Source organism: Lepidochelys kempii, chromosome 2, assembly GCF_965140265.1.
Source record: "Lepidochelys kempii isolate rLepKem1 chromosome 2, rLepKem1.hap2, whole genome shotgun sequence".
NCBI lineage: Eukaryota > Metazoa > Chordata > Testudines > Cheloniidae > Lepidochelys > Lepidochelys kempii.
In genome coordinates this window covers 256,247,917-256,265,827 of record NC_133257.1, presented here as the reverse complement: position 1 = coordinate 256,265,827, position 17,911 = coordinate 256,247,917, and the positions used below count along the sequence as shown (strand labels likewise).

General features: G+C 42.2%; 1 protein-coding gene across 2 annotated transcripts in view; it reads right to left on the bottom strand.

The window, feature by feature from the left end:
• ACVR2B (activin A receptor type 2B) overlaps positions 1-17,911 on the bottom strand; it is a 172,577-nt gene that overhangs the window by 22,454 nt on the left and 132,212 nt on the right. For both annotated transcript variants that reach the window (XM_073334660.1, XM_073334659.1), the window contains exons 3-8: positions 14,843-14,952; positions 13,251-13,402; positions 12,114-12,257; positions 11,018-11,161; positions 9,948-10,096; positions 1,990-2,104 (exon numbers count right to left, since the gene is read on the bottom strand). In XM_073334660.1, coding sequence (XP_073190761.1) covers positions 1,990-2,104; positions 9,948-10,096; positions 11,018-11,161; positions 12,114-12,257; positions 13,251-13,402; positions 14,843-14,952 — 814 coding nt within the window. The remainder of the gene's footprint in view (positions 1-1,989; positions 2,105-9,947; positions 10,097-11,017; positions 11,162-12,113; positions 12,258-13,250; positions 13,403-14,842; positions 14,953-17,911) is intronic.

The following is a 17,911-nucleotide window of genomic DNA, read 5'->3' as shown; positions in this document are numbered from 1 at the left end:
TGATGGCTTAATGCTCCCTTTATAAATTTAAAAGGGAATGTTGAGCTGGTGAAAGGTTTGGTGAATAGAGGTTTGACAGCCCTGGATAGAAGTCTCATTTATCCAGAGGACAGGTGTAACGTGGACACTGGAAGCTTCACCACACTGTTCTGCCAATCTGCCTCAACCATGTTCTGGAGACCACCTCTAACCTTGAGAGAGTAGCTCAATCTCTTTTACACACCACTGTTAAAAATGTTGTTACTTTTAGTACAAAGATATCTTTATAGAGGTGCTACAAACACATGTGGTGAATACCAAGCCATGATGATGAGTGAGGAAAGAAGTGGACTGGAGTGGAAGGGGGAAATCACCTGTCCAATGCAGAAGTTAATTTTCTTTTTAATAATTTTTCCCCATCCTAAACTTCCCATCTTGCAAGGGCCTGACTGTGGGACAAAGTCTAAGCACAAGAAGATGTAGACACTGTTAAAGGGCTAGAGAGAGATGACCAAAATGGTCAGAGATGTGGCTGCATTTACAGAGATGTTAGGAATAACTAAGGCTACGTTTGTGTCATGGAGGTCACAGAAGTCAGGGAACATTCTCTCCTTCAACCCCAGGGCTGATGGACTGGAGCAGGGGGGGGAGGGGGGGGCCTTGGGAGGGTTCCAGCAACAGGCAACAGCCTCCTCATGGGGCCCCCTGCAAGTTTCCAGTGACAGGCTACAACCTCCTGAGGGGGCCCTCCTCAGGGTTCCAGCAACAGGCAATAGCCTCACATAGGGGAGGAGGGTGCCTTGGGCAAGCACCTGGGAGTGTCCTGTTTTCTCTTCGGGAAATATGGTCACCCTGCAGCTCCCAGCTGCCATGGGTGGAGGGGACCCACCAGAAGCTTCCAGCTGCTGTGGGCAGACGGGGTAACCCCACAGATCCCAGTCACCACGGTGGCGGGAGAAACCATGGAGCCACAGCAGCAAAAGTCACAGGTCATGGCTTCCGTGAATTTTGTTTATTGCCTGTCACCTGTCCATGACTTTTACTAAAAATAACGTGACAAAATCGTAGCCTTAGGAATAACTCATTGCTAATTCATAGTGGGACAGAGGAAAAGTAGTAGACAGGATTTGAATGGTATATTCAAAAATATACAGGCATGTAAAGGAAAATTATTGGCTCCTCCTTTAAGCCCACTGTAGAACGCAAGAAGAGGGTGTCGCTATGAAATTTAAAGGTAGCAAATTCAGAACCATCAAAAAAGTAGGGTGGTTTTGTCTGTTTTTAAACACTGTGTAGTCAGCTTGGGAGATTTATTGCTGCTAAAGGTCTCTAGGCAGCTACAATGACTGGATTTTAAAAAAACAACAATTTTATGACTCAATATTTAATGCTAAAACCAGTGATCAAATCTCATGCTGCAAGGTATAAACTGAATGCCTCCAGAGGTCAGGATGGCCTCCACCTCCATGCTATGCAGCCTTGCACAACTGGCTACATGCACTATTGGAGAGGGTAACGGGTCGCCTTCCTCTGCAGTAGCAGATAAAGGCTATTGGTGGAGCCAAGATACCTTAAAATGGCAGGAAGAAAGTGCCCAGCAGTGCAGGAAATTTAAAGATCAAGTGCCATTCTTTATGGAAAGTGTTTCTGCTCACTTCGTTCCCTGGTTCAGTATCTGGGATATAAGTATTTTGCAAAAGTAGAAGAACAGTTGGTGGGTGTAATATAAAATATATAAAAGAAGTAAATCTGGGTCATCTCATACCCTGCTCTTTGAGCAAAAAACTAAAGCTAATTTAAAATCAGCTATTGAAGCTAATTTAAAATCAGCAATTAAAAAGGCATTTTGTATCTCTTGCCCCTGCAAATTATCCAAGCTGAGCAAAACAATGCCCTTCTGCAATTTCCTGTCCCCCGGTAACTGTCCCCATATCCTGCATCTGCAGAAACACTGCTCACTCCCAGCAGATGTGGTAAGCCCCACATTTATTTCTAAAAGCTAATTGTTACCTGTCCATGGGTGTCCCCTGGAGGTTTTCCAGGCTCGAATCGTACAGCCAGTCCAAAGTCAGCTAGAACTGCTGTCAAGTCATTCTTCAACAACACATTTTTACTCTTGAAGTCCCTGCAGACAGCCAGGAAACAAGTTTGAGAAGGATTTAGTATGGCACAAATCCCATCACTTTTAAATAAACATGTCAAAACTTGACTGGTTTAATTGCCAAGCTTGGGATGAGCTCCGTGACCCAGTGAGAATCCAAGCATGCTGAAGATGCACCTGTCTTACATCTCTGAGATCACACCTGAATCTATGAAAGCAATAAACAAACTAGAGCCCTCACTGTTCCTGACCATATTTAACAGATTTCCTTCCCTTCCACCATATATTTCTGCATATGTGTTTTTACAAAATACTCCAGTTCAAAGAATCTAAGGTAGAATCAGACTGACACACTGCTTTAAGAGTGGCATTAGGGCATTGCCTACAAACACCCATGCTGGGCCCGATGCTCATACATGCTACACAGAGCGGCATGGAGGCAGATTACAGCCTTTGCACTGAAGTGAGGCCACTGCTCACATTTCATTGATGATATGGCAGTTGTGGCCCACTGTTTGACTGTCAGCCTCTCCTCCCCCAACCTGAGGGAAAGGATTATAGTGATGGTGCCACAGAAAAGGCACGGTTCCTGTGGTACGCAATCAGGGTGTAGGAGGTATGGCCGTTACACTGGTTCCAATAAGATAACAGAAGAGCAGAGAAATAACAGCAGAAGCAAAAGGAAGCGTGGGAGGAGGGTAATTTCAGAAAAGAATCAAAGCAGGGTAAGGAAAACAAGGAGAAAACAGGAGTATAGGGAAAATTAATGTAAAAATAAAAACAGGGATATACGCATACACCCCACTCCCCAAACATGCCACACATACACAGAGGTATAAAAAACATGAGACATGAAGGCAGCTCCCACGTTTAAAGTTTCTACCATTCATGCACTATACAAAAGTCAGCATTTCATACTAATGGGCAAATCTCTCCTCCGCCTGGCATTCTCAGCAGTGTTCCCTCAAAGAGACATTTGAGGGGTGGGGGAGAGCATCCAAATGTGATAAGAGGTTATATTACAAATTGGTTTTGCCAGGACTACCTACAGACTGTTCCCTTGTACATACTATATATACATTTTGTATACACTGGGCTTTAAAAATAAGCATGGAAAACTGGTCTCTTACTCCATTCAAAGTCAGCAGTTTCTGTAAAGTCTGACTGCAATTTTAAATTAGGAGAGAGCTTAATCAAGTTAGTTTGTTATTATAAACAACGCACCATCACCGACAAACATACTATACCCTTTTAACAGTTACTGTATTTATTATGCCCATTAATGTATGAAGCAAATGTTACATTTATATATTATAATCCTTTGTCATCTTAAAGTAGTAGCCCTTTACAAAACAAAGCCTCCTTGGAAACAAGCTGATGTAAGCTGCATTCAGCTCACTCTTTCTACAGGCTTCAATAATTGTGTGTGACGGAGATCTACTACATTTAATTTTTGAACTCCAGGACCAGCACTATCCTAGAGATATTGACTGTTCTAGGTGTTGGACCACTAGTCATTGACAGAGTCCAAATTCCCTTGGTAGTGGTTTATTATGGGTTGAGTGGCGTTTTATCCACAAACCCTTCAAAGTCATGTCCTTACCTTAGTGTTCTAGTCAGAACGTGAGTAAAAGACCTAATGAGAAAAACCTCACTCCCTGGCCTTTCCACATTTTCATCAGAAAAGAGATGTTTGTGAATATAATTAAGTTACAGACCTTAGACAACAGATGGCAATGCCTTGTATGCACCGCATTATAATTTTCCTATATTCTTTCAGTTCACTCCGTGACCTTGCTGAATGCAGGACACTGCTGGCCTGCACAACATAATTAATGAGGTCAGATACAATTGTTTTAAACTAAAAAATGATCTGTCAAAATACTTTGGGAAGAGAGGAATCGCTGGACCAGACAGAGGGGTCTACTCCGTTTCTGAGTGTCATAAGGCCACATCCACAGGCAGGCTGAGCTGCTCAACCCCCAAGTCTCAGCCTTCTGAGAAAGGAAATAACTCTTCCTTACCACAGCCACACACAAAGCTGCATGTTCTAGTTCAAGAGTTTCTGGCGAGGTGATTAAGGTGGGGGAAGGGACTTAGCCCACTGTACAGTAAAGAAGTTATTGGAGACACTTCTGCAGTGTAGGGTTTATCATACCATATTCACAACTAAATTTAAAGAGTGCTCAATTTCTTAAGAAAAGCTGTGCTCTCATGGAGTCGTAGTTCAATGAGGTAGAACCATTTGGCAGAGGAGTTAACTTATGACAAACTCACTAAACCACAATAATACGTTGCTCCACCATCTTAAAAAAGTAAAAATGAATGATTAGATGCATACATACAAAACACACACACTTACTTTTTAGGGCATATTGTGCATCTATCACATTCTCCAGGCACATATACAAAGAGGTAAAAACACTTTAAAAACGTACATCCAAACTGACCAAGTGGCCAAAAATGTCAAGGAATGACTCCCCTGCCTACAAAAAGAAAAATAATCCTCCTCAGAAAGAACTGCAGGCTTTCAGCTGTCAAAGAGTAAGACAAGATGATCTATACTGATGCGCTTAAATAAAAACAGTCCGATTTTCTGAACAACTGAACATCTGGCGACTGCCACTCAGATCTTAAGAAATAGGATTTTAAGGCACAGCCAATCACTGGCTTGGCAACATGACCCAAAGGTCAGCAAGTTATTCAGTCCGACCAGGGAAATGGGGGGAGGATTAAGCTCTAGAGTCAGGAACCTCCACTGAAAATCCCTTCCTACTAGCCTCCTCCCATTTAGATGTGGGGGCAGTCCATGTGAGTGTCCTAGCTGGTGGGTAACAGAATGCAGCAAGAGAAGAATACTTCTTCCGTAGTGCCATTCACACCCATATATATCCCAGAACCCACTGGCAACAAAGAATAAAGATTAATACAAGTTTATTTTATTATCTGCTCCTATCAAATAAACTGCGAGTTTTAAATAAGTCAGCACCTACCATTGTGAGCTGAGAGCTCACACGTCCAGGGTAAAATGGCATTTGGCTCACAAATGCCTATAAACTCAGGTTTCCCACATCCCAAGCGCCAGCTCCTGCGGCTAATGGGAGCTGCGGAGCTGGCGCTTGGGGCCAGGGCAGTGTGCGGAGCCCCCTGGCTGTCCCTACGCATAGGAGCTGGAGAAGGGACATGTTGTTGCTTCCAGGAGCTGCTTGAGGTAAGCCCCACCCCTGAGCCCATCCCCTGCTCCCCCTGCTGTCCCAACTTGCTCCCCTTCCAACGTGTCTGGAACCCCCCCGCCATGCCACTTCCTTCAGGCCCCCCTTCCCTCTAAAGGTTGTTCCCCCCGCCATGGACCCTGCCCGCTGGGTCTGTCACCCTGTTCCTGGTGGGTTCCAGCCCGCTGCACGACCCTCCTCTCCCCACTCGCTGGCTCTCACATGTCACTGGCCTGTTAGGCAGACCCTCCAGCCTCCTGCGTGGCTCTTCACCTGCTGGCTGATGGCCACAGAGCCTCACCCGACTGGAGCTGCTATTGCTGTCTCCCTCCCTCAGCACACATGCAGGCAGGGACTTGAGCTGGGGGGCTTCCTGATTTAACTAGGCAGCTGGGCCATGGTTCTGATCTGGGATGCTGGCTACTCCCCATTCGCCATGGTCTAGAGCTCCCTGATTGGCCAGAGGCCTGGTCAGTCCAAGGATCCCATCTCCTCCTCACACCCCACCGCCCCCTCCTAGTATGGGGAGAAGGCACCAAAAAAACAAACCAACAAAGAAACCCACAAAGTTTTAGTAAAAACAACAAGAAGTCCATTGGCACCTTAAAGACTAACAGATTTATTTGGGCATATGCTTTTGTGGGTAAAAAACCACTTCTTCAGATGCATGGAGTGAAAATTACAGATGCAGGCATTATATACTGACACATGAAGAGAAGGAAGTTACCTCAAGTTTTAGTAAGGGGCCAACAGTGCCCTTACACATGAGGGAGGGGGACATATGTTAAACAGTGCAGAGTCCAGCAGTCCCAGAAGACAGTTAGCCCAGAGGCAAAAACCAAAAGGCATTTGGTACCCAGAGAAAGTGGGGACTCCAGTTCATCTGATACCAAAAGGTCCTTAGAGTACTGGAATTCCTGCACTACCAAGAAGGGATTCGGTGCCAACAGGGTAGCTCAGGCAACAGCTGCTGAAGCAGATAATACTGACAATCGCACCGCAACGGAAGACGGGCATTGTGGTTTGTTCAGTGCCGACGGTGCTGAACACACCACTACCAGTGGCTGGACAGACTTCATCAGTACTAACAGTTGGGTTAAGGGGCACAATGGTAAGCTGGTTTCATGTACTGGTATGTACTATGTACGCTGGCCCAGATGCATCAATACCAACAGCTGGGCCAAACTTGCCCTGTGCTTGCTCTCTGTGCTGGTAGAAGGTACCAGGGCCCTATCGGAGCCATGTCTCTTTTCCTTGGAGCTCCAGGGAGTCACAGCCCTGCCAGTACTAGTGGAGGAGTCCTTAGCTTCAACAGTACCTGTGGGGGCTGTAGGCTTGGATGAGCACCAGATCTTTAGAGCTGGCTCCTTGGAGTGAGAATCTGCATTCCTCTTTTTGGAAGTCTTCCCAGAGGCCTCAAAAGTCTTCCCCTCCTTTTTGGGGAAGTCTGCCCTGAGGCAGAAGTGGCACTGGCTCTGTCCAGGGACAGATATGCTGGGGTGGAGTGCGGTGAGAGAGGTGGTGTCTCCTGACCTGGTTCTGTATGCAGAGAATGTTCTATCATGAACAGTCCCAGCTTGAGCTCCTTGTTCTTCCCTGCCCTAGAGTTGAGAGCCAAGCAGAAGTTACACTTCTGAGGTACATGGGACACCCCCAAGCAATGGACACACTTAAGAGTGGCCATCGCTTACAGAAATAGACTCTCAGCAGGAGAGGCAGCATTTCAAGCATGGCAGGTGAAGAATGCCCAGCTAGGAAAACAAGTCTCCCTGGGAGGAAAAGGAGAGTAGAACAAAACAATCTTCTCACTACATGTACAAACTAACTCACTAACTACACTAACAACTATTAGACTAAGTATCTAAACACTAAGGAATAAAAGAGAAAGGCCGAGGCATGCTCAAGGCAGAGGTTCTCAATCTCCCCCCCCCCCACATGCTATAAAAATTCCACGTCCCAGCTGTGCCACAACGGTTTTTCTGCATATAAAAGCCATCACCGGTGTGAAGGGGAGGCAAGAAGGGCCACAGGGGGCCCCGTGAAGCTAAGTGGCTCAGGCTTTGGCTTCAGCCCCACGTGGCAGGGCTCAGGGCCCCAGGCTTCAGCACCGTACAGCACAACTTCGCCTTTCTGCCCTGGGCCCCAGCAAGCCTAACGCTGGCCCTGCTTGCTGAACCCCCTGAAACCTGCTGGCAGCCCCCCAGGGCCCTGGTTGAGAACCACTGTTCTAAGATTCCTTCTCAGGCTGAGGTGACTGAGAAGGAACTGATGCAGTTCACCTACACAGCCCCTGTATAGCTTTGGTGTCTGACATTAGGAGGCTTAGAGTGCATTCACGGGCTGAAAGGACACTGCTAGGTGAAAATCTCCAATCACAGGCTCAAGAGGCACATGTGTACCTGAAGCAGAGCATCCAGAGGGACACTACTCAAAGAAGAAATGATATTTTGCAGCATTAGATTCCACTGATTTATACACCAATGCTCTTACTTTAAATTTCCACTAGAGGGCACTATAGCACTGACAAGCAAGGTTGTGATAATTATAACATTAATCCTCCTTTTGTGCCAGAGGCCAATGGTATTACGGAGTTAGCTGAAGCTTTTTATGGCAGTAACTCACTCCGACTTAACTGAGAATTCAAGCATTTTAACAGTCCTGTGCTATTCAAAAATATCACCCAACTTGAAACATATTTACTCAGAAATTTTTTATTTTTTTTTTAGACAGAGGAAGGACAGTAAAATACACCCCTGCCCTGAAACATGCTTCTTAGATGGTAAAGTTTACACATTGGGAATGAATTTTTTTCCCCCTTCCTCTTCCCCTCCCCTGCATCACTTGCTAAATCTATTGTGACACTAATTACCATGGTTCACAGCTTCAAGACTTTTGCATGGCTTTTTCCCTGCCCCACCCCTAGGAATTTCACATATAAATCACTGCATTTACTTTACAGGGGCAAGTGTCAAGGAGGCAGAGTTCCCCCACAAGCAACTGAAATGCAGCTGCAGGCTCTTGCACAAGATCACATTTTTCAGAATTCTCTGTTTTGGGGGGTGTGCACACACAGACACGAACAGAAAACACTTTTTATGACAGAGATTTAAGCTTTTCGGATGTAAAAATCAGTCTCACCAAATCAAATACAGACTACTGCAATTGAACTTCATGTTTCAGCTCAAGCTAAAGTGCAGTACAGTGGGTGGAGGAGTATGTCCTGGGACTGCCATGTATATAGCCTTTCACCTGATTTAAATCCTTCCTGAAAACTCACCTATCCTGCGATGCCTGGAGCAAGCAAGACTATGCCATCCATATGTTTATTTTAGAACAAGCTATCCAGAACCATCACAACATGCAGCTGTATAAAGTGAGTATCTGACTGTTCCCATAACCCTCATCGCTCTGCACTCCAGCAATTCGCCCTGCCACCCTAACCTGTATCATGTCTAAAATGTACTGTACACTCTTTGGGGCAGGGGTCTTCTCTTCTTGTATCTTTTGTACAGCTCACAGCAAGCTAAGTGCTATAAAATAGACAGCAGCCATTTCTTATTTCATTTATTCTTTCCTTCTGAACAAAAAGCTCATCTGAAGAGGATAAGACTAAGCATCAAGTTTGAAATAATTATATTCCCTAGAAGCACCGGTTTAAATCCTTGCATAGTCAAGTAGACATACCGAATATACAGACTGCAATACAGTTTATTAATATTATAAGGCCAGAAGGGCCAGTTTTGATCATCTAGTCTAACCTTCTGTAGAACACAGGACTTCCTTGAATTAATTCCTGTTTGAGGTACAGCAGATCTTTTAAAACACATCCAATCTTGATTTAAAAAATGCCAGAGGTGGAGAATCTACCACAACAGTTGATAAACTATTCTAATGGTTAATTACCCTCACTGTTAAAAATTTCCACCTTATTTCTAGTCTGAATTTGTCTAAATTCACATTCCAGACACTGGATCTTATTATACTTTTATCTAGTCTGAAAAGTCCTCTATTATCAAATTTCTATTCTCCATGTAGATTCTAGATTGTGATCAAGGGGTACCCCTTAAAACCTTCCCTTAGTTAAGATAAACAAATTGAGCTCTTTGAATCTATTGTTATAAGGGTTGTTTTCCAATCCTTCAATCATTCTTACAGCTCTCCTCTGAACCCTCTCCAATTTATCAACATCCTTCTTGAATTGAGGACACCAGAACGGAATGCAGTATTCCAACGTGTAGATCCTTTGGATAAGGAATAAATCAAGGTCCTGCCTACTCTGTTGGGACATTAAACAGCCTCTGGCGCTTTCAGTGGAGGATCTGTCCCCCCCCCCCCCCCCCATGTTTTTGGTCTAAATTCCTTTCTTCTACAGGGGCTCTGCAGTGAGGTGACACAGACTACCGACCTGGCTATTACTGTACATGTATCTTTTGCAAAATACTTTAGGATGAAAGGCATTACATAAAAGCAAGTTCTCCTGCCTCCTCTGTTCAACAAAACTGTCACCAGAAGGCCGTGTATTTTAGACAGAGAGGTGGGTGAAGTGATACCTTTTATTGGACCAAATTCTGCTAGTGCAAGGTTCAAGCTTTTAAGTTTCACAGAGCTCTTCAGGTCACGAGCTGAAGAACCACAGTTATGCAAAAAGACAATACCTGTGTGCTATGGCAGGTTTGTGTCCTTCCCCTTTACACCAGGGGACATCTTCATGTAGGTAGGACAGTCCATGGGCCATTGTTTCTGCAACGTGGCAGAGTTCATTCCAGCTGATAATATTCCCCTTCAGGTAATCTGTCAGAGAGCCCTGAGAAATAGACCATCATATGTTCTTAGAATTTAATCACAGACCTTGGTAAGTTACAGCTGTGCCAAATCATCAGTTTAGAGATCGGTTTTAATGAGTGCTTGAGAAGTTTGAACTTTGATTTGACAGAAAAACCAATTGCAAAGACTAAAACAAAAAAGAAGAGAAGAATGTTGGTGAAATACTATCACTTTCCTGGACTCATTACAACACATGAATTTAGAGTATTTGAAATAAAAACACCTAATGGCTTTAAAAATTAGTTCCACCAGGTCTAGCTACCTCAAGGAAAAACTGGAGCAGCTATACAAGAAGGGGAAAGCCTTAAATGAGAAAAGATCTTACATTCTATTAGCTATCTATGGAAATGATTGACTCCATCAACCTTGGATTAAATACAGGGATAAGATTGCAGCTCAAACCTGGATTTGCACGTTTGTTTTATTTCAAATGTTCTTTATATTTGGCAACTAAAGAAATCCATGAAACAGAGATATGCTGTGAGTTTTAAGTAAATACAGAGCCTGTCTGAAAGTGCAGAGTAAGGACTGCGACAGTCTGACTGTCATCTCTCAATGCTATCTCTCAGGTTTGCCTACACAGGTGCAAGGTTACTACTGCTTACAAGTGCAAACACTGGCCTTTTCCACTTCTCCTGTCCTGCAGAACAGACTGATTTTCTAAAGCCGACAGTTCTTCTGAGAAATCTTTAAACTGAAGGTTAGTTTGCCTTTTTTCTTTCAATAAACTGAAACATAGCTCACCATGGAGAAGTGAGACACACTCTGGAATAGCTACAAGGGGAACATGACATTCCAAAGTGGCTGTTCAAATGGCAAACATCCATTCCAAATCCTGCATAGTTGCCCCAATGGGCATCAGTCCCTTTAGCCCCCAAATGGAGATGTGGGTATATGATACCTTGTCATGGAAAGCTGTGATCAGCCATAGCTCCATCTCCAGGTTTGTTCCTCGTTTCTCTGCTGCAATAAACTGCAAAAGGTTTTCGTGCTTCATGCCAGGGGTGTTGAAGATTTCTCTCTCACTCTGCCAGGATATTTTATCCTAAAGCAGAGGGAAACATGATCAAAGACCACTTCTAAATTAAACCTTCCATTTAAAGCAAATAGCTGCCATGACACATTGCATTGTTGATGTTCCTCAAAGTTATTCTCAGACATTGTAAAAATGAGTACAGATGCCTTTAAAATTAGGCAATTTCCCAAAAGGTCTAGATGCCAGAGTGGGAGACGACATTCCTGTACTCAGCCCCTCCCGAAACCACCCTCAGAAAACTCGGTAGCCTCATTAAAAAAAGTGAAAGCTAACAATATAAAGTCACGGATTAAAAAATGTAGCCAAAATTTCTGTGAAAGCAAGTAAAGAATGAAGCCTATGCAAATACCTAGATTTATATTTTAGCTGCAATTGTTAAGATTATCATAAACCAGAATGGATTGTGTAAGTGTCCAACTAGTTAGCCACAGCTGGTCTGGAGAGAGGATATAGAAATGAAAAACACAAGGAAGAGGAGGATTAAAGAAGAAGGGTCTAGGGGAGGAGCACAAAGATTTTTCAATAATTTTTCTTCAACTGGACATGTCTGATTGCTTTGGTCTTTCCATTTGCAATTCTTACAGTTTTGAATGTTCAAAATGAAATATACAATGTCTCAGCACAGTAATGTTCCCATACAATTATAGTCTTCACTTCATTAGGACTGTGGCTTTGTGACCTGCAAATTACTTGTTATGTTCAGGTCTGGATTCACAATTTACCCAGGCAACAGTCATGCAAGATCTGGGATTAACATGGTCTTTTGAGCACTCTGAGTATTGCGCTGCATGCTGCCTCCCTGGATTTCTACAACTCTGAACATTTGGACCAAAGTTAAAATGCCCTGTAGATTTCAAAACGGGATCGTTTACCCAGCTTGAAACTGCAGCTGCTGCAGCTGCCATTTGCTAATGAGCTAAACATACTGAAAGGCATATGGAGGTCTTTGAACTTTTCTCACCTGTATGGGGAAGATTTTCACTGCTACATAGTCGTTCATCAGCTGAGCCTTCCAGACACAGCCAAAGCGCCCCCTAGCTTTGATCTCCAATAATTGCAAAGGCTTAAGGCCAACCAATGGAGAAGGGGGTGGTGGACCAGGGTCCTAGAAAACAAAAGAAGGATAAAGATGTGGGTTACAAACTGAAGTCAAATAGTGAAGCAAGGGGAAAAATGTATTTTATCTGACTGAAATTTTACTGTTCAAAGTAAGTTATAGTTTAGTAGCAGAGCAGTGTGAAATTCACATTTTGTTTTGCAGAATTTGTGCATGAAACACTTTGCCATTAGGTGGCATTTCCCACCCTCAAATGTAGTTTATATGAAACGTTCAACTACTTTTTGCATCAAATCATGACAAAAGCTTGAATTTTCTCATGTCTTCAATGCAAAAGCTGTCTTCACTTGGAAAACATTTACACCTTACTGATATCTCCTGCAAAAAAACTGCAACCTTCAGTTTTGTTAAAAAATAGCAAAGTATACCTAAAATGTCAATTAGTTTTTCACTTTGAATACTTCACACCATTCTAATGAATAGCAAGTAAGCAGGTTTGTCATCCAACCAGGCACAATAGACGTCCATAAAAATAACAGCTGTATAAACTCAGTGTTTGTATGAAAGATGCTATTTACAATACAATGTAGCTTCATGTAGAAGAGTAGTTGGGCTCCTCCAATCCAAATAGGTCTTCCATGTTTGAAAAGCTCATTTGGCATAGGTTCCCTCTAGTCATGCAGGAATAAAAAGGTGTTCAGCACCTCAAACTAAGATTCGGCCATAAGATTTTTTTTAATTTCACCCCATAGAAAAATATTTGGTTCTTACACCATGTGCTAAGACAGCCATAATTAATTCCAGCATGGTACTGCAACATTTGTTTAATAATTTAACAGAGCAAAGAGAAAGTTCTGCCAGCTTAAATTAATAATGTGCCAGTCCAGGACAATCAATCTAAGAGGACTGAAATACTCAAACTGAACAGCTTCTGTACTTTCATAATCACCCGGTAAACTCAGTGAAATTAAGTTTCCAAAAGAGAAAAAAAAAAGTCAACTCTTGCCCTTTAGTTTTCAAGGTATCAGGCTTCTGACTCACCTCATTAATGTCAACGTGCCCATAGGGGGGCTTTCGGTGACGGTACATCCAAAAGGCCAAGAGAATGGCCACTGACAGAACAGCGATTGGAAGCAGAGAGTAAACCAGAATGTTGAGTAGTGAGGGTGTTGGTGGTGGTGGCTCATATATTACTGTAAGAGGGGAGGGGAACAGTAAGTGAAACAGGATTTTTTATATTTGCAATCGGATTAGCGGCTATAGTTCCAGACATACACAAGCATTTGCACTCCCCCAACTCCTTAGCAGAGGACATTTGCTAGTGTGACTCTCATGCTCTTGTAATGACCAATTTATTAATGACAGGTTTCAGAGTAGCAGCCGTGTTAGTCTGCATCCGCAAAAAGAAAAGGAGTACCTGTGGCACCTTGGAGACTAACAAATTTATTTGAGCGTAAGCTTTTGTGAGCTACAGCTCACGCTCTAAAGTACCGCATTAGAACGTCCCCAAAAAAGTTCCATGGCCCCAAGTAAAGTAGAAAATTGCCTTCTGGAGCTTTTAAGTCTACATGCTTGCCTGCTGTTAACCCCAAAAGATTTTACGTGGGCACGGATGGCAAAGACCCTTCCCCACCACTGCCATTATCTAACAAAGAGGAAGGTTTTCCTGCCATGGCAATAAGATGTCAAAGTAAAATACTGCAGAAGCCATCAGCAAATGTACTGTCTCCACGGTAGTACCAATTCCCCATTCCAATCAGTAAAGCTGGTGAACAAAGAATGGGAAGTCTAAATAGAGCCATGTAGCTTCACTGGAGACATGGAAGGATGAAGGATGGAGAAATCTTGATATTTGCCAAATTAAACAAAAAAATCAGTAGGGAAAGGCTTATTTTGTTATTATGGGGCTATGAAGGGTATTTTAATAACAATAGGTAATAAAAATGTGTAAATAATTAATAACTTTCATAAAGTCCTGGAAAATTTTATAAGGATCTAATACAATTATATCGAAACTACTCGGAAAAATCTATACTGTTCAACCGAGAAAAAGACACTTTCTATAGATTCCTTGAGATCACCCTATAGAAAAAGAGATAAATTTTCTATTAAAATTTTATAGGATGGTTTAAAAGACATCTATAGAAAAATATAATTTAAACGCTAATACTTTTCCATAAAAGAGAACTTGCCCTTTAACTTGTATTCACAAATGCTGCAAATCACCACAACTGCATAAACATTCCTTTCTAATCTCCTTAGTCAGCAAAATATACAGGAAGTTAGTTAAGAGGGACAGTTTGTCCATACTCATACATTTAACTATTATTTCTCCTCTTAGTAGGCTTCCTTTTGCAATAATCCACCTCAAGCATTCACTGGAGAGAGAATTTAGTCCTTGCTAATGATACGCAAGGTTTCTGCACAATTCACTTTACTCAAAACAGCAGCATTTTTTTAAAAAATACGCTGTGTAAAAAAATGTATCTGCTAAACTTCCAAAGTTTGTAACCGAAGGCATCCTCTGATTTCTTGCTTGCTGAATACCAAGCAATTCAAGGTCCCTGCAAACCAACAGAGATCAAGGTTTTTAAACAGATCCCCCCTCCACCTCCCCAAAATGAGTCACTTACCTTCTGGACCAGTTACTTCAGGTAAGTGCGTAAATTTCTCATTGCAATAGTTCCCCTCACAGCAGCAGAAAAACACTTGAGGGTTCTCTTCTGTGGCTACACATTCTTGCCTGTATCAGGAACGAACAAAGGGGGAAGGTAGAGGAGGGGAAAAAAATAGTGAATTGCTTTATACTGTCCTAGGAAGAGAAGATTTGGCTGCAGTGAAGTTTATGTTTTTCTCCTCTTTCTGTTGCATTCTGCAGACCTATAGTCTCTTAAGCTAGAAAGTTTTGTGTTTTGTTTTTAAAGGGAACAACAAAGAATGAGACTTCGCTATAGAATTCTAGTTTGCAGCCATTGTATATGAGTGTACAAAAGGGTAAATTAAACCCAGTAAGAGTGAACATTCCAGGACTTTTGGCAGACAGTCAGCGTGCACTTCCTTCACTCTTCCTATATCTTTAATCACACGTTTTTCCTCACCGGTCCTTTGCTTCCTTCAATGTACGGCATGGACAATGCTCAGGGAAAGAATTGAGCTGTTGTGTAGTGAATGAGACTGATTTGCTCTAGCAGTCAGAAGGTGTGTACAGAATAAAGTAGGGGATTGCAGGAAGAAAAAGGATGGTCTTGAGGCTAAGGCAGGTGAATGCTGCACAGGAGAACTCCATACTACCCCGCCTCTGTCATAGAGCTTTCATGAGATATTGAGTAAGTCACTAATTAAAATGTGGGCAGGTGGCCACTACCTAGGTGTTCACCATTTTCTGGGTGCCCAACTTGAGACATCTGAAGGCTGATCTGTGGAAGGGCTGAGCACGCAACTCCAGCTAAAGCAAATGGGAGCTGTGGATTCTCAACATGTCAGTAAAGTAACGTGATCTAGAGGAATGAGTACAAGGTTGGGAGTCAGGCGGCCCGGAGTCTAATTCTGGCTCTGTCTCCGATTCACCTCATGGCCTCAGGCAGTCTCTTTGTCTTAGTTTTGCCAGCTGTAAAACGGGTAGAACATTCTCTGATCTTGCAGTGGAGATAAATTCATTAATGTCTGTGTAGCACTCATACCATAGTGGCAAGCACCCTAGAAAAGATCGTGAAGAAACAAATAATTCCATATTCGCTGCAGGCTTTGGATGGTGTGTAATAAATAAGGCTGTGATCTCTCACTGAATGATAAGCATTAAAATACCAAACAGCTGCTCCATTCCCTGAGAGCTCTCTGTCCTGTGCACTGACCAAGGCAGGGATCACATGGGGGGGAAAAAAAAACAGTATATGATCATGTAATTTAAGACTGTATTGTAATTAATATGCAGAAGTGGACCAAATTAATGTTGCACACGCAACCTAAACTCTGGCATTTCCTAACTTTTGAGTGTTTGACTTTACAAATAAAGAAAGTTCTTTTAACATAATATTTTTGGAAGGGGGACCCATTTTAAGGCTGCTCAGATTCAACTCATTAGCAACATTCTGATCCCCATGAATTTCAAAGCCCTTAAAGGCATATTATCCAGGCACTTCAGCTCACCAGACTATACTTTGGTATTTTACTCTTCACATCTAACTTTAAACCTTGTAACTCAGCAATACTGGATAAAAATCATCACATTTAAACAGGAAGACGGGGCACTCTAAACTGAAAGGAGGCCAGAAACCCTCCTTGAGCCAGCCCCACTTTTGTAGTTACTGTATCTAACTATATTTCCATTTTATTGGTGTGTCCTCTCTAACAACTATCTGCATTAGTTATCTTACTTGTAACTAATAGAGAGTAAGTCTTATTCATGTACTTAATATAGTTACCTACCTCAAGTAACCACTAGTTTGCTTTAAAGAAAGAATTTCCACCTAAACATGAGTACCTGTCTTCTAAACAAATGTAAGCTGTAATTCTAAATACTCTCAGTTGTTTCTAGTTCAGATAGCACTGCAGTTATCTAGCCATACTATTTCAATATTTTGTATACCTTAAAAAGATTCTCATATAGGTATCAAACAAGCTTCATCAGTTTTCCACACATCCTTTTTCCTGCCAGGTCAGTGCACAACATGTTCCAATAACTGTTGTAGTGTTCTACTACCTCAATTCTCCCCCAGTGCAAGTTGCTACTGTTTACAAACACCTGCTTTCTTTGTCAGGTTTTTACCCTCTCCAGTATATTATCAAGTTACTTAGACTGCAGATTTGTGCTCTATGAACTGTTTCAAAAGATTTCCTAAATCCAGCTAAATTTATATGCCTAACTTCCTTCCCTGAAACACACTGAGGAAGTAATAAAACAATCCCGTGTCTGACGTTATTACTCTATCTGTGAATCCATGCCAAGCCTCCTCGATTGTGACAGCAATAGCACATAGCTAGAAGTAAGGGTGGAGAAGGCTCTTTTAATCCATGGCACTATTTTCAGTGGTTTATTCCTTCATGGGGGAAAAAATTAACTTTTGAGCTAGAATTTCTCATACAAGATCTCAGCCAGGAAGTAATTTTATTTTATTTTTTAGTTCAAGGAAACAGCAGCCATTTGAGTTATCCAAGTGATGACGTTTCAACAAGTTTAAGTAATATTTCCATATACCTTTTCCTGAATTCAGACAACATACAACATTTCAATTTAATGGCATTAGACTTGAGTATTTGTAGCCTTCAGTGGAGAATGCATGTTTTGCAAAGTCTGTTAGTTAAGAAATTAAGTTAATGAGTGTAAACAGCCTACTCTGCATAGGCAATTCATTATTTCCCTTAATTGGTTCAGAGTGTGCCCAGGTACACAACTCTGGGCAGCTTGACATGCTACTTAGCAAGCAGTACAATATAATATAATGGGAGAGAAGTACACTGTTTTCTATAGCTGTAAGTGTACATTTTATAGTAATTCACATGCTCTTCAAGTGAATTTTAATACTGCTCCTCCAGCGAGATAATGCACATAAATGAATTGTGCACTGTTGATTTATTTTTAAATTGTACCCTTTTCTACAGCTTTATATGCACATGTGCCATGTTATGGCATATTTGTTGGGTGATCACATAATGAAACACCACTTTACTGCACAAGTACAAGGGGCTTAAATATTGTAATGAAC